The sequence below is a fragment of the Mchenga conophoros genome, linkage group LG19 (genome assembly GCF_057382185.1).
Source record: "Mchenga conophoros isolate Kocher_MC1m ecotype Shallow Benthic linkage group LG19, M_conophoros_male_GT1.1, whole genome shotgun sequence".
NCBI lineage: Eukaryota > Metazoa > Chordata > Actinopteri > Cichliformes > Cichlidae > Mchenga > Mchenga conophoros.
In genome coordinates, this window is record NC_140544.1 from 1,684,559 (window position 1) to 1,701,941 (window position 17,383).

At 40.5% G+C, this 17,383-nt stretch overlaps 1 protein-coding gene across 1 annotated transcript; it reads left to right on the forward strand.

The window, feature by feature from the left end:
* The first annotated feature begins 624 nt into the window (after positions 1-624).
* lamtor3 (late endosomal/lysosomal adaptor, MAPK and MTOR activator 3) lies at positions 625-9,460 on the forward strand. The gene is made up of 7 exons (XM_085257299.1): positions 625-728; positions 932-987; positions 3,939-3,973; positions 4,072-4,130; positions 5,602-5,735; positions 6,228-6,291; positions 9,113-9,460. The coding sequence occupies exons 2-7, from the start codon at positions 979-981 to the stop codon at positions 9,184-9,186; spliced, it is 375 nt and encodes a 124-aa protein (XP_085113425.1). The 5' UTR covers positions 625-728; positions 932-978; the 3' UTR covers positions 9,187-9,460.
* The last annotated feature ends 7,923 nt before the right edge of the window (positions 9,461-17,383 follow it).

Sequence of the window (17,383 nt, forward strand, 5' to 3'; positions counted from 1 at the left end):
AGTCTCCACTCTCTGAGCTTTTTCTTTGTGCTTGGATGTCTCGTCGGGGTGCATACCTGTTGTTCAACTGAAGCTGTGTTGGTCTTCTTGGGGGTGGATTCCCCCTGTATGAGGTCCATCGCCTCCATGTTCTGTTGTAGCTGAATGGCGGGAGAAGATTTCCCCTCAGAAGAAGCCCCATGAAGTGCTGTAAGGATTCTCCTCACCGTTGTGCAGTGTTAGCTGTGGGTGGAGCATGAAAGGAACGATGGAAGGAAGACATAATAATAATCCATTTTATTTGAAAGCGCCTTTCATCTCTCACAGACAATGTAAAAAAAAAAAAAAAAAAAAAAAGCGCCTTTCAGAACACTCAAGGACACTGTACATGGCAGAATAATAAAAACAGAATAATGTATTCATATAATGAATACATATCCATCTGCTGGTGTTTTTCTGTTATGAGTAATGTGCAGTTTACATCATATACAAAAAACACCAATAGAGAATAGGCAAAAGGCAACCGATCCAAGCTCAGTAAAGTGAAAGGTGATCAATGTACTACAAAAAGAGAAGAAAGTGATTTTTGAGCACCTTTCATGTCTATACCAGTTGGTGGCGCTAATGCACCGCTTTGTGGTTTGCCAGCCACCAAAATTCAAGAAGAAGAAGTAATCACGTGATTATGTTTTTTTAACCTGCCTTTCCAGATCCCGAGGGTTATGTTTTTGTTTTAAAGTCGTTCAAAGGTTTGTCCTTTCGTTTGAGATTTTAATGTGTATTTCCAATTTGCCTGTCTAGTTATTTTTATTATTTGTTTTTAGTTTAATGAGGAGATGTTAACTCGCGCATTTATATTATCTGGGAAACCGCTGTGTGCTTTATTTGACATAAAAGAATGTGAAGTTCCGACGACGTACTGAGTCCTCTGTGTGAACAACTATCATTACAGTCATCTCCCTGCAGTCGTCGAGCGGTCTCGATACCTCGATAGCTGCCATGGCCGATGTAAGTATGAGACGTCTGTCATTCTTCTTGAGTTCCCGTCTCCAAAATGGAGAAGCAGGAAAAAACGTATTGCTGATAATTCCTATTAAAAAAGGGACACGTGAAGTAGTGTTCGAGATTTAAAAGCGCTCTCAAAAGTAAGCACTTATTTACTTGTTTATTTTATTTTGATCTCTTTATTCTTGGGGGTGTCGGAGATTAATGAAGCGGCTTCATGTGCCCTTATCATGATGTCGAGGCGACCACTGCGGAGTGTATTTCGGTTTGTTGCGCTGCCTCCGGAGCTGGGTGGAAAGCATAAGTGTACGATTGTTTGTTTTTTAATTGACGTTCCAGCACAGAAACTCGGAGACGTGCAGATATACAGAGAAAGAGAGATGTTGGAAGAGTTTTTAAAAAAAAAAACAAGAAAAACTCTTCCGGCTTCCGGTTTTGACCTCTTCTCTTCCTGTATCAGCGCTTATGTGGCGATTATCTGAGCGGCGACGCCTATCGTTCAGGAGAATATGCAGTGCTGCCATAAGAGCGGGTATTAATACAAGGCAGTTTCGCAGTGCTGAAATATGCAAGTCCGTACTTCGCAAGTTCACATGCAAGTCTGGATTTCGCAAGACCCGGGAGGAAGCTAGACCAGGAAGAAAACGCAAATTTTATTTCAAAATATTATACATGTATGCACAGTGTTGGGAAGGTTACTTTTAAAATGTATTCCATTACAGAATACATGCCCCAAAATGTATTCTGTAACGTATTCCGTTACGTTACTCAATGACAGTAACGTATTCTGAATACTTTTGATTACTTAATATATTATCGTGCTTTTTACAACAACGTGAATGTACTATTGCTGTGTGATTTATTACTATTACTGAAGGTCCGCGACTCTGAACTGTAGTAAAGGGACCTCTGACTAATACGGCGGGGTCCCTGTCGGCTCGTAGCCGAAAAATAGCTTTACTTTGTTCTGTGGGTCAACTTTGCTAGTGAGAGACAGAGAGAGGCGTTGAAAGGCTCCAACGGAGCTTATTGTTTTTGGAGGAAAACACGAATACAGCGTACAGTCGAGTCTTAATAGCTTACTTACAACTGGGCTCGTCAGGCTCTCTTCTTGGCTGAAGTGGTTATTATTATATTTACATGCTTCCAGCTCCCGTTTCTGCTCGATGACTGCTCGTACCTTTCCACTCCCCTTTTTCTCCCTCCTCGCGCTCACAGACACATAACGTGTCGCAGTCCATTCTCCCTGCAACACGGACTACACTGCCCATGATGCTACATTCTTTAGAGCTATGCTTGTAGCATTCTGCCTGTTAGCTTAGCACAACAACAACGAAATGGCGCTCTCTCACCCAGGAAACACACAGTCGCAGAGAGAGAGAGAGAGCGTCGCCCTGTAACCATGGCAACCGTAACACTGCCGCCTGGAACAACAGACCGTAGCTGTCAAACAAACCCAAACAGTCCTAACCCGCGACAATATGAAACAGGAAAGTACCGCAGTGTAATCCATTTATTTCAACAAAGTAACTGTATTCTAAACACCACCTTTTTAAACGGTAACTGTAACGGAATACAGTTACTCCCAACACTGTGTATGCACAGCTCACGCTGCTTATTGAACAGAAACAAACGTGTCCGATGTCAGAATGCTTTTATTTTTATTTTAGTAGACACTCAAAAGTTAAAATAGACAGCTAGTGTTTGGAAGAGAATTGAAAAAATATATATAAAAAAACAAAACATAATTTGATCATCACTGGTGCAGTCTTCAGGATCTTCACGTATCAACATGCTGTTTCTGCTCCCAGTGGGATTAAAATATTTATAATGTTAGATTTAATTCAGAGTCAGCTGTTAAAATAAAAACAGCACATTTTCACATCCAGGGATAAGGACTGGTGAAATATTCAGTTCAGTACACTGACAGCTCTCCAAGTAAGACTTTGAAATAAAACGACCCAGTTATGAAGATTAATTTATATTCTCGGCCAAACCGATTTGCTCAGGAACAAATAAAACACTGTAATAAGTTTTGGAAATGATGTGCGTCCTCACCAGCTGTAGTGAACCTTGACTTCAGCTGGTGAGGACGAAAATGAAATGACAGATGAAAATGTCAGAGCAAAAATGACATTTGGAAAAATGTCAGAGCACTTTTGCAAATAGGTGATGTCTTGATAAATCGAGCAATATTTGAAGTTTACGCATCTACATCCTGAAAATATTGTAAGAGTTAATTTTGTTCCACAGAAATGGTAACATCTCAAATGTTACGTACACTTCTAGCAACTTTCCTCCACCATTGCTGCTTCTAAGTTTCGAACAAACAGAATTCTGGGATACTTGGCTTCACCAAGTCCAGATAAGTCACCGGACACATGAGTGACCAGGCTGCAGTGTACGCGCTGTAATGCTCGCTTTGCTCACTGCTGCACCCATGGTTCGCAGAAACTTCTTTTATACCAGTCAGTACTGTGCAGGAAGCCACTGCAGTATTCTAGACGATAGGCGTCGCCGCCCAGACAGTATCACCAGATAAGGTGGTCAAGACTTTGTCAAGTGTGCTTTTTTTCCCCCACAGACTCAAGTTTTCAATCTCCCTCTGTATATCTGTATGCCTCTGCAGTGGCCTCACCGCCAAGATACAAATATTGAAAGGTCATAATCACCTGATGCCCCGCAAAAATTGTGTCACAGCTGACATCAAAATCACAGTGCGACACCAGCGATGTGTCGACTATAATAGCACTGTCACACAGACTAGCTGTAACACATACTTGTTGTACGCTGCCTCCATCTGACAACAGAGCTCACTGCAGCCAGCTGGGCCGTCCCTGGAGTGGAGCGGACAGCAAACGTGCTCCCTCTACTGGACGATGAAGTATGGTTTGTTAGCTCTGACCAACTATCTAACCTTTTTTTTTTTTTTTTTTATGTAAAATTATTTGCAGGATTTGAAGAGATATCTTTACAAACAGTTGCAAAGGTGCGTATCATTAAAGTAACAAAATCTTCAATGTTACAGTCGACACTATCAGGATGTTCAGTGTTTAATGAGGAAGTTTTGTTGTTTGTCTCCTTCAGCATTGAAGGTCTTCATGCTATTGTGGTCACTGATAGGGATGGTGTCCCGGTTATTAAAGGTAAGAAACATTCTGAATGGCTGGTTATTGCTGGTCTCACTGCTGTCGTGTGGAAAACTGTAAAATCCATGAGAGCAAAAGTAACAGAAGAGAAACTTGGTAGTAGAATTAAAGTGTGTTTGAACAGAGCCTAAAACCAGTTTCCACATTGGCCCTGATAGGAGTAGCTGCTCCTGAAGGTGGAAGTCAGCCAGGCGGGAAGTCCACGAGCTATCAGTTAGTCTGTGAATCGCTCAGACTCACATACTATTGCACAGAACATCAGAGCAGAGAGCACACTTGACTTACTTTGTTTGGCATAAGATGTTTTTTCTTTAAAAAAAAAGGATTTTTGTATTTTACTAAATATATTAATGTTTCAAATCTTTTCAAATTTGAATTTCCAAGAAATGTTATATATTAATTTAGAGAAAAATGTAACCAGTTGCTCTTTAGTGGAGAAAAAAGCAAATAAGTTGCATCATAAATATAGTGAATTATGCAGGTTTGGGCAGTATTTGAAATAGGGCTGCCACGATTACGTCGACTATCAAAATCGTCGACGACTAATTTAATAGTCAACGCGTCGTTTGAAGCTTTGTAAGATCCCAAAGACGCAGGAATAAGTAGCAGGATTTAAGAGTGTAATAACGGACTGAAACAGAAGATGGCAGCACTGCATGTACAAGGATGCCAGCTGCCGTTAAACCCCGAAGAAGAAGCAGCTGTGTCCCAGCATTCATAGCGCGGCCCTGCTCAGTTTCCAACAATGGCGGCAGCTAGTTAGTTTTAATATTACTCTTATTATTCTTTCTGGGTCACAAAATAAACGTTTAACATATTTTCAGGCGAGAATGTAGCTGTGTAAACCTCAAATATCTGCTCAGTTTATCAGGACACCACATATTTTCAAAAGCGCTCCGACGTTTTCGGAGACGTCTGTTACCCACTAGCTCGATAGCTAGCCGGGGGCTAGGTCACTAGAGCCGTGAGAACACCGGACCCCCGACAAATCGTTTTCAAACCCACCGCCGTCTTTCGCTACTCAGGTTAAACATATATATAAGTCACTTAGATAACTTAAAAATGTTGTTGTTTGGCTTTTTTCAGTGTTTTATTTGTTCCTGAGTAAATCGGTTTGGCAGATGGCTGAGTTTATTAAACTCAACTGAAACAATCTGCAAATTTCATTAAAATTTAATAAAGTATCATCTTGTCTTTATTTTTAGTTAGCGCATACCTTAAACACTTAAAGCTGTAAGCTAATGATAGTTATATAAGAGCAGATGCATGCTGGTGCAATAAGCTGTAGTTTTACGTTGAATGGATGATGATCTGATTAGTCGACTAATCGCAAAAATAATCGCCGAATAGTCGACTATCAAAATAATCGTTTGTGGCAGCCCTAATTTGAAACAAATGTCAGCAGACATTCCTTATGTGGAGAGTGTTTTATCCCTACATCCCTGACATCGTTGCTGTATCCTTGCAGTTGCCAACGACAATGCCCCAGTTCATGCTTTGAGACCTGGCTTCCTGTCTACGTTTGCTCTGGCCACTGATCAGGGCAGCAAACTGGGCCTTTCTAAGAACAAGAGCATCATCTGCTATTATAACGCCTACCAGGTCAGACCCCTTCTTTCCACCAATCAGTAGTTTGGTATATTTGTCATACCATAGTCTAGCTCCAAAAATGTCATATATTCTATATTTGTTACACAGAAAGCGAAATATTTCAAGCCTTTATTTTATTTTTCACTATTGTTAAATTATTATATTAAGTTATTGCTATAATGAAAGCAAACAGCATATTCATTTATACGCACAGTACCTGTTTTAGGGTCCTTTGCCCCAAATTACTGCATCAGTGTGGCATACAAGCATAAGGTCAGGTTGTTTTGATGATGGTCTTCAGCTCTTCTGCATATCAGAAGTGAAGGGGCTAAAATTTTAGATATGAATTTCAAGCCCTGACATCTACCCAAGTTTAATGTCATTATTTCAGTTTGTTCTAAGGTCAGGATGAGTATGGATTGACCAACTCAGGTTTGGTAAAGTATATCTAGTTTATTTAACTTTTTTTTTTTATATAACATGTAATGTTTCTGGATTGAACAGATTGTGCAGTTCAATCGGCTACCACTGGTCATCAGCTTCATTGCCGGCAACACTGCCAACACAGGTAAAGTTTGAGCCAGCGATCAGCAGAGTGTCATGCCATTTAGATGTCATATGAAGAGTCAGTAGTTGTCAATATAAAATCAGCATTACAAGTGAAATTTAACCAAATCACAGGATCTTTGATTCTATTTAGACTCAGACTGTCAGAAATATTATAATTCTGATCATTTATCAGGACATACCCATATTTTTTCATATATATATATATATGTGTATATATATGTGTGTGTGTGTATATATATATATGTGTGTATATATGTGTGTGTGTGTGTATATATATATATATATATATATATATATATATGTATGTATGTATGTATGTATGTATGTATGTATGTATGTATGTATGTATGTATGTATGTATGTATGTATGTATGTATGTATGTATGTATGTATGTATGTATATGTGTATATGTATATATATGTGTATATATGTGTATATATATATATATGTATATATATGTGTATATATATATATATATATGTATGTATATATATGTGTATATATATATATATGTATATATATATATATGTGTATATATGTGTATATATATATATGTGTATATATATATATATGTATATATATATATGTGTATAAAATTTTTATTTATTTATTAGGGGTGCACCGATACTTGTACCGATATTGAACCGTTCGATACAGTGCTTTCGGTTCGGTACGCATATGTATCGAACAATACAACATTTTTAATTTATTTTATCAACTTTTCTTCTGACGATGCTGTCTGTTGAGAGCTCAGTGGATCTGCGTTCGACTACTCCGCCTAGGCTGCACTGTCGAGCGCAGATCCACTGAGCGCAGCGCAAGCTAGCAAGACAGAAGCTAATCTCGTTGCAACATGGCAAATTGAACCTCCCCCACCCTCATTCAGATCTGGCCTTTGGAACTATTTTGGTTTTCATGTGACGTATGACCCTGAAGGTAAGCGAGTCATGGACTAAAGTAAAACAGTATGTCGGATCTGCCATGCAATGCTCAATTACATGGGTGGGAGCTAGTGCGTTAGCGCAGTTAGCTCGTTAAGGTGTTGACGCCGTCCAGCCCCACGCACGGGGCGATCCGCGGTAGCTCGTTAACGGAGATTTGCCGTGTTGTGGCGTTAACGTCATTTCAGATTAACGCTGACAGCACTAGTGGGAACACAACGAATATGACTGCACATTTACGCCGACATCATCCTAGTGCAAAGACAAGTGGAAGCAGACAAAAACAACAAGCAGCATGCTACAAACTTTACCCGAGTCATTTAGACAGCCGTTAGCACAGGATTCTCCTTATGGGGACCTGATATGTTTAATATGCTGCTGAGAATATAGCCCAGAAGAAGCGGATAGTATAGCTTTTATTTTGGAAAGAGACATTTCTCTGTAATAAACTCTCTTTTCCAAAGATGAGTGATTCCTCAGATTTATTTTTTTATTACTTTGTTGTTTCAGCAACATTAAATTTAAAAACTGTACTTATGAGTTAAAATATATATTTATAATTTTAATAAATGACAAATTAAAAAAGCATGAAAAATTTTTTTTGTATTGAAAAAATATCAAACCGTGACACCAAAGTATCGACCCGAACCGAACTGTGAATTTTGTGTATCGTTGCACCCCTAATATATATATCTATGTATATATATATGTGTGTGTGTGTGTATATACTGCACAGTTACAGCGGTCAGCTGCGTAGAAAAAGATCCTGGAGTAGAAAGTAATATTAAATACATTCTAACAACAGCTGATCAAGCTTAAACGTGCTGCTGTTGTTCAGGCGCTGGTTTCCTCTTTCTGATGCAAAGTGGGCCAAAAACAAAGAAGAGAGGCGGACTCACGACAGAAAAGCCGATCAGCTGATCATTGATCAGTTTCACGATTGAAGTAGCAGCAGGAGAGAGAGAGAGAGGCAGTCGCTCCATATATCGGTTGTTAAGCTTAACGCTGGAATGCTTTACAAACATTCAGAGATGAACTTACACACTTGCTTTACTTCTCTCTGGGATAACTTCCTCGGAGATGAAATGCTGGTTTGGTAGCGAGGCTACAAATACACACAGCCGCTCTATCACGTGAGCACACTGCTGCGACGTGTTACGGTTATGAGCCGAGTTACGGCGTGTCGCCAGTTTTGTGAGGTGCTTTTTTGATATTTAATGGATCGGATTACATTTTTTTTATTTTTTTTTATTTCTCATACACACACACACACACACACACAGTACCTGAGGATAAACTACAGAAAAACATGAAGATTTGGGAAGTGGTGTAGTAGTTAGTAGATGCCCAATGAGCAAATGTGACCGAAATGATGGCGTTTGAGATGCTGTGACAGACGTGACACTTGCAAGATTATCTGTGAAGAGAACGGGCCTGGTGGTAGGGTTGGGCGATGTGTAAACATTTTCCAACTGACAATCGTCAATCCAAATATTGACGGTGGGCGATATATTCACGCATGCGCAGACTTTTTGATGGGCGGAGCAATGTAATCATGCACGAACTGATTTGCGCGTTTACAACACAGAAGTCCAAACATGGACAAAGTAATTTCCCCCCAAAATTAGGGCTGCCAGCTTTAATGTGGTCATCGCGATTAACACGATTAAAATTTAAACGCGCTCAACCCGTCTGGAGCGCAGAATGAACAAACGTTGGACAAACTGCAGACGTAGCATTTGGGCGCACTCTGAGGAATGATAATAAACCTCATAAATATTATGTGTCTGTACTCACTGTGTGTTGTGAGTTCTTCTCCTCACATGTATGTCATATTTGTTGAGTAACAGTACAACACTGTCCTTGTGTGTCCTCAGGTCTGATAATGAGCCTGGAGAAAGAGCTGGCTTCACTAATAGAGGAGCTGAGGCAGGTGGTGGAAGTGACTTAAAGCTGTGACATATCAGCTGCACAGTCACATGATCTGCATCACATCCTGCTCACTTTCATGCTCTCAGTGCTTCTGCATTCATGTCTTTAACAGATCTGACTAAATATAAGACCTGTGCATATCTTGCTGTGTTTTCTGTACACCTTTGTGCCATTAATGGATATTTCTTGTAGAATTTCTTGTCTGATTAAATCTGTAATTATAAGCATTTAAAAATGTTGTTTTTGGTTGGATGGGGGAATTGCAAATAAAAAATAATACAACTGAGGTTAAATTTTACTTGTATTTTATTTTATTAATTATTGGAATTTAACTTTTTTTTTTTCTTTTTTCTTTTTTTTTTGGGAGGGTCTTGCTTTAAGCATTTCATCATATTAGTCATGTACTGCTGTAACAGTGCTGTATGTATGAAGGGAAAATGATTCCGAGAATATTTAGATGTGATTTATATAATTTGAAAATGTAAATATGGTATTTAAAAAATATTAACCAGTATTTTTAGAGATAACAAGTTAACATTTAATTAACAGATTCAGGTTTACATTTTCATTGCAATGATGTTCGTCTGCCACTTTTTTGCTGAGATTGTTGTCCAAGTCTCTGGAACTCAAGTGTTCAAACGGTAAAAATTTGTTAAAAGGTATCATTACGAAGGAGCTTATGGAGAAAAAAATGGTAAAAACAATTTGGATGTACAGAAAAGTGTGGACGAATAAGAACCATAAAAGATTATTCCAAACAGTCCTGACCCGCCACAATATGAAACAGGAAAGTACCGCAGTGTAATCCATTTATTTCAACAAAGTAACTGTATTCTAAACACCACCTTTTTAAACGGTAACTGTAACAGAATACAGTTACTCATATTTTGTATTTTAAATACGTAACGGCGGTGCATGTATTCTGTTACTCCCCAACACTGGTCATGTGCATATGGTCTTTGCAAGCTCAGACAGCTGGTTTATTGTTTAGGTCTTAGAAGTTCTAATTTGCTTTTTTTTTGACTTTGTTCAGTTTCCCAGTGACCTGTTGAATGACTTAAGTGTAGGAAGACTGGAATTTCTAAATGTCTTTCCTGTATCTGTATGTGGGGCATCCAAGTTTTCTTTTTAAAAATAACCTTGCTTTAGATAAATGACCTTGCTTTAGCTCTTTTTCCTTATCAGAACTCCATAAAGTCATCCTCTGAGATGAAACCGATGTTTCTGGAGATCCAGTAATGGGAACCTTAGGAGAATACATTTGACTAATGATAAAACTTAAACTTCTTCTTGTGATCTCTATGGCTACGTTCACACTGCAGGCGAAAGCGCATCAAATCCGACTTTTTTGACCCTGTGCGACCCATATCTGATCATGGTCTGACAGTGTGAACGGCACAAATCCAATATTTTCAAATCTGATCTGGTTCACTTTCGTATGTGGTACTGAATCCGATACATATCTGATGTTTTAGAAAGCGACTGCTGTTTGAATGGTCATGTCGCACTCAATCCGTCTTTGACACAAGACAGACGCCAATTATCAGCGCCCGGGAAGACACCGTGAACGCTTCCTGGCCATCCAGTGTAGACGTTAGTGAAACTGTTGGGAAGACAGCGTTGGAGAAACGTGAACATTTTATTTGTACTGTATAATCTGCAGATTCTGACAGAAATGTGCAACTATCCTTTGAAGCACCGCTCCTCTAAAACAGCAATAAGGATCATTATTAGGCCATATGTAAATAACAAAATAACTTTATAACTTAAAGCTAAATTGGGAAACGTAAAGTCTGAAACAGGTCTTTATATTAAGGCCAGCAGTCAAACAATACTGTTTGGTCTTGGTCTAAACAGAGCACGCTGTGTGTGAAGTCTTCTTTTGCGCATGCGGGCCGCTTTGAGGGTTCACACTAGAGGACGTTTGCTGTCACATTTTATTTATAGTGTGAACAAGCAGACAAAAAAATCGGAATCGAGCATTAAGACCTGCAGTGTGAACGTAGCCTAAGTCAAAGGCATCTTTTATCTTCTTGTTCCTTCAACATTGGCTTCAACTTCCAAAAAAGGAATGACAACTATTTTGGAAGTTCTGACCTTATCATTCACTATTTCACTGGGAACAGGCTGCTGGCATTTTGGCTGAGGGCTGTGATGTATCAGTGGGAACAGAATGTGAGGGTTGAAGGCAAATGGAATCGGTGGGTAAGGAGCTGCTTGCAGGGAGTGGACTGAACTGGATCTTCATGGACCTCATTATAACTGTGATGTGAAAGACTTAGGATAAAAAACTGTCATGCTGGTGTAACAGTGTTTATGTTGTATGTGATTACACTTGCCATGTTAACACGTGTATTTGTTTATTTGTAATGTTTATTGGCTCAATGGCACCCTCTCTCATAAACGGTGCATAAATGCCACTTGCAGCACTATAAATTGTCTGAGTGTTAATAAGAAGAGAACAGTTGCAAATGTGAAGTGCTAAAATAGTCACATAATAGTATTGTACACTGGCTAGCTTAGCTAGCAAGCTGTGCTACTAGAACATGTTACTCCTTTTGTAGTGTCCTGTGTTTGAGCCACCTGTAACGAGCCAACCTGCCTGACCAGCACTTATGCCGTTCTCATCCAGATAATAAACAGATTCTCTAAAGGATAAGAAAGTCTCATGGTAAATGGCCTGCATTTGTAAAGCACTTTTTTCTAGTCCCTAAGGACCCCAAAGCGCTTCACACTACATCATTCACCCATTCACACACTGGTGATGGCAGCTACATTGTAGCCACAGCTGCCCTGGGGCGCACTGACAGAGGCGAGGCTGCCGGACACTGGTGCCACCGGGCCCTCTGACCACCACCAGTAGGCAAACATGGGGTTAGTATCTTGCCCAAGGATATTTAGCATACAGTCAGGAGGCAGCCTGGGATCAAACCACCGACCTTCTGATTAGTGGCTGACCTGCTCTGCCACCTGAGCTACAGCCACCCCAATGCATCTTTTACTACACAACGCAATGTCAAGTTAATTTTTAGACCAGTTAGTTACAGCAAAGTGTAATTAAGTCTTGTTACACTGGTGCCGTGAGCCTTGATTCTGAACCCAGTGAGAGGACCCTGAAGTGTTGGAGGCGTCGACTGGTGTCTGGAGAGGCTGTGCAGCGGGAGTTTCTCAGGTTGCTTGTCTCTTTGTTTCAATACTACTCCACAGACTGTGCAGGTTAAATAAAGTTTCACAGTCCTGGGGTGGTGCCAGGGCGCTGTGCCTCCTTTCGTCACAAGGTGGCAGCGTCCCCTGACACGTGGCTGATTTTATAGTCAAAGTATTTTTTTATTTCATCTGTTTTCAGTTTAGATATTATTGGGTGGTGATCTTGCATAATGCCTATTAACAGCAGTTCAGTGATACTTGCCCTTGAAACTAGTTTCTACAAACTAGAGCTGCTGATTACACTGGCTCTGTTAATATCATATATACACTGGAAGTGTTTGCATCATCTGTCCATCCTATTGGAGTTGACTTGTGTGACTGGTAAAATAGTAAAATATAAAATGCTAATCATTTACAGATTTTCTGTTATTTAGAACATAAACATCATATCTGCACCAAAGATTATTGGAAACATTTAAATATGTTATATTTCTGTGTACTTTACACATTTAGGCGTTTGTTTGCAGGTAACAGGAAGCACACATAGCCAAGTTAGAACCACAGCAACATCTGCTGGAAACCTCCGTAACAGCAGCAACGGCAGGCAGTATGGACAAACATAACATTACTGTTATCTACCCCTTTTCTTTCTTTTTTTTTCTTTTAGTTTTGGACCTCTTAGGCATACCCAAATCAAACAACACCACTACTATGGAAGAACTTATGAGGTTATGGATTACACAAAAATAAAGGTTCATATGTCGAATGAAATTCATGGTAATCATTGTCATAAATGCAAAAAAATATGCAACAACATAACATGAGAGAAAACACATTTCAAAACAGAAAATACAGCATCAGTGTGCTTTTAACCCAGGTATTTACTATTTGGTTTAGACACTACCAGATCTGATTCGGTGGAAGTTGTCATCAGCGTACTTGGCAATTTTTAGGTGTTTTCATTTTACCCTGCGTTTTTCTGTCCTTGATCACTTGTTCGGACTGTTTTGTGCCAAGTTGTGGTGGGTCGAGTTGAACTTGAATCGTTTCATGTTTGTGCTTTATCGGGTTCAGTTTCATCCACTTGTGGAATTGTGTTCAGTTCATTTTGTGCTGTAGCGAGCTTTTCCGGTTGAGGCTCGCTCACAGGCAGAAGATGTTGTTTGTTGCGCCTGTCTTCCTTTCCGTCCAACTCAACTACATAAGAGCGAGGTTTAGCACATACCTTACTTACAACTCCAATCTTGTCATGTCCGCTCTGTGTTTGTAATCTCACCACCTGCTTTGGTGTTAATGGACTGAGCAGCGAGCTGGACTTGTCATAGTGCTGTTGAGTTGAGTTTTGATAGTAGTTGTCACTTTTGCTGTTGGGCTTAACAGTTTTTTGCACACAGGAAGGGTTGACCGTGTTCGCCTTGATAGAAGCCTCCGTGCTGGTGAGCCAAGAATGTTGTCTTGTGGCGTGTTGCGTAGATGTAACAGGCTCAAATAGAAATCAGTTCCATCTCTTTGTGATTTTTCAAGGAGTCTTTTAGCACAGCTCTTTCACTGAGTCCATTTGACTGAGGAAACTCAGGGCTGCTTGTGACATATACAAACTCCCAGTGTGTGGCAAACTCACGAAAGGTCTGGCTGGTGAACTGGGTGCCATTGTCTGAGTACAGTTTCTGTGGTATCCCATGTACTAAGAAGTGGCATTTGAGTGTGGTAATGACTGAGGCAGATGTTAGGTTTTCAAGTTTATCTATTTCAAACCATCCAGAATACGAATCCATGAGCACAAGGTAGTGGCAGTTGTCCCATTCGAATATGTCTGTGGCTGTGATGGACCAGGGAAGATCAGGAATTTGGTGTAGTTTCAGGGGTTGTTTTTGTTGGTGAGGCTTTAGACTGTTGCAAATGCTGCATGATTTGACTTTGTTCTCAATGTCAGAGTTTATTGTCAACCAGAACACTGTCCCTCGCTCTCCTTTTTGTAGACTCCATGCCTGGATGTCCCTTGTGTAGTTCCTGTAGATAGGTTTCATGTGGTGATGCTGGAACGATGGCTCTGTTCCCTTTCATAATGACATTGTTGTTGATGATTAGTTCATCGTGGTAGCTGAAGAATGGTTTGATTTCTATAGGTACACTACTCACTTGTTTTGGTCCACCCCTGCTGGACGTAACAACCAAGTGTCTGTAGAGTAGCGTCCTTCGAGGTGTGTTCGGCAAGCTCTTGTAGGCGTCTTGGTGAGATGAGCTGAAGTGACATTACCTCGAAGTCGCGCCCCTCTTCCTTTAGAGGTTGTTCATCCAGCGTTGGTGTGCGAGAGAGTGTGCCTGCGACGTAAAAGTGTTTGTCTTTCTTGTATACGAGAGTCAAGTTGAACTTTTGTAATCGTAGCATCATGCGCTGTAGCCGTGCCGGAACTGTGTGGAAAGGTTTGTTTTGGATTGTGACCAAAGGCTGGTGGTCAGTTTCAATCACCACTGGCTTTCTGTAGATGTCATAAAACCTGTAACATGTGAACACTACAGCTAGTAACTCCTTCTCTATCTGAGCGTACCTTCTCTCTGTTGGAGTTAAAGTTCTTGATGCATACGCCACAGGTTTGTCGTTCTGAAGGCATGCAGCTCCTAGACCATGCTGAGAAGCATCACATGTGAGAGTCACTGTTTTGTGCATGTCATAGTATTGTAGTGCTGGTGGGCTGGTGAGGCACGCTTTAAGTTTGTTGAAAGCATCCTGCTAATGTTGAGTCCAGCTCCACACCACATCCTTGTGAAGCAGCTGACAAAGTGGTGCTGACAGTTCACTTAAGTTCGGGATGAACTTGCCCAGTTAATTGATAATTCCCAGAAAACGTTGGAGAGACGTCTTGTCCTCTGGTGGTGGCATTTCATTGATCGCAGTGATTTTAGTTGGATCTGCTTTTAGTCCTTCATCAGTGAATATGTGTCCAGTCTGAGTTTTACCTGTCTGGCCCGCTCCAGGACTTTTTTCAAATTTTTGTCATGCTCCTCTATTCCTTTTCCTCCCACTAGGATGTCGTCCACAATCACAGCGCATGGATATCCCGTGAATATCTGTTACATGGTTCTCTGGAAGACTTCAGAAGCGGTGTTGATACCAAAGGGCATTCTTTAAGAATTTGAATCTGCCGAAAGATGTTGCAAATGTAGTGAGAAGAGATGAGGCAGGATCTAGTTTGATTTGCCAGAAGGAGCTCTTTGCATCCAGAATCGAGAAGATGGTTGCTCCAGACATCTGAGCAGCTACTTCCTCCACAGTTCGCATGGGATGGTGAGGTCGCATTAGTGCCTTGTTTCAGATCCCTTCGATCAATGCAGATACGAACATCATCGCAGGGCTCTAGACTAACTTTTTGCCATGGGTACTTTTTAAAGTTAGGCGTACCGGCACAAAAATTAGAGGAGTACATAAATTTTATAATAATTGATATAATATAATGTGTTTTTCTGGATACACTGTGCTTTTTCAGCATTCAAAGATTGATGACACCGTGTCAGAGCACTGGCTATGAATTTCAGAAGGATCAGGCCTTAACAGAAAAGTTAGCAATAGTTCTTTTCCTATTACAGCTACATCCACGTCTGTCGTGCCTAGGCTGCTCACTAGGGCTGGGTATCATCACTGATTTCTATAATCCATTCGATTCCGGTTTTCAAAGTCCCGATTCGATTCAACTTAGCCTCAGACAGTCAGAAATATTATAATTCTGATCATTTATCAGCACTGACTTCATCAGAATTGTGAACATCACAGCAGATGCCTTTGTGTGAAAGTAACTGAGAATAAAACAGAAAAACATGAAGGAGATTTTCCTGGTCTGGCTTTTTATAGCAGATAACCTTAAAAATATTCTACAATGTTCTGCATATAAAGTTTAAATTTCTTCAGTATTGAATAACAGAAAAAATAGGCTTTCTTGTCCGAGGTCATTTAAGTGAAAAAAAGAAAAGAAAAAGACAGCAGCCACAGCGCTGTAAACAACGGTAGACTGGTGGGTAATAAGCGAATGAATAATACAGAAAACAGAGATTGGAGACGGAAACTGTTCTTGAAGTACAGAGAGAGAGAGAGAGAGAGCTAGCTGTGCATGGAGTGTGATTTTAATAGTCGTGGAAGCAAAACAGCAAAATTCATGACGACATTGATCAAATGTGAAGCGCAGTTTGCTGCTTCTTTTGCTGCTGGCTCGGTGGATTTTGGTTGGAGAGACAAAACCTGCAGCTCAGAATCAGCGCAAAAAGACGTAAACACAGCGCGGACCGGACGCATCAGGATCGCTGAGCTCCGACAGCGTGTCCGTCTACGGGCCGTCGGGTGAGAAAGCCGAGAAAGACAAAGTTGATTCTGATGCGTCGGGTCCGTTCTGTGTTTACGTCTTTGTGTAGAATCCGTGTACCTGCTCTCATTTGCTGTTTGGTTGTTGTTGAAATGGTTTTGTGAGCTTTAATCTGAGAATCTGGCGTTTCTGGCAAAACACAGTTATATTTAAAAGTCGATTCAGGATTTAATGAATTGATATCGCTTTATTCAAGCTACTCACCTCCCACTTCCACCTGCACTTTCAACTGGACCATGGCCAATCAGAGAGGTCCCGCCCCTGACTATCTCTGATTGGTTTAGTCCACGATAGGGGATCGCATTTGCGACCAAATTGGTCGCACTCTAGAGCCCTGCATCGGTATTCTTTTTGTGTGTTGCGACCATGTTGGATACCCATTCTGTGGGCTCCTCCACTGGTTCAATTACTCCCGAGGCCTGCATTCTTTGGAGTTCCTCTTTAACCTTTTCTGCATGGGAACAGGAACGCGCCTTGGAGTGTTGATGACAGGTGACACGTTTGGAGTGAGTTTCATTGAGTAGGTCACAGGTAAGTCACCGACTTCATCTTTAAACAAGTCTGTGTATTCGTGAAACACTTTCTGTGCTAGTGTCTCATCCTGATCTATGTCAACATGGTAGACATCTGTGCTGAAACTAACTAGTTTAATTTGCACGCTGTCCTTTAATCCGATAATGGATTGCACATCGTGTTTTACAACTTGAAATTGCAGGT

What these genes read in the sequence shown, in the direction of transcription:
- lamtor3 (XM_085257299.1), top strand. An exon ending in TGGTGTCCCGGTTATTAAAG is followed by an intron (nt 4,131 to 5,601) that starts GTAAGAAACATT and finishes GTATCCTTGCAG; the next exon opens with TTGCCAACGACAATGCCCCA. An exon ending in GCTATTATAACGCCTACCAG is followed by an intron (nt 5,736 to 6,227) that starts GTCAGACCCCTT and finishes TGGATTGAACAG; the next exon opens with ATTGTGCAGTTCAATCGGCT.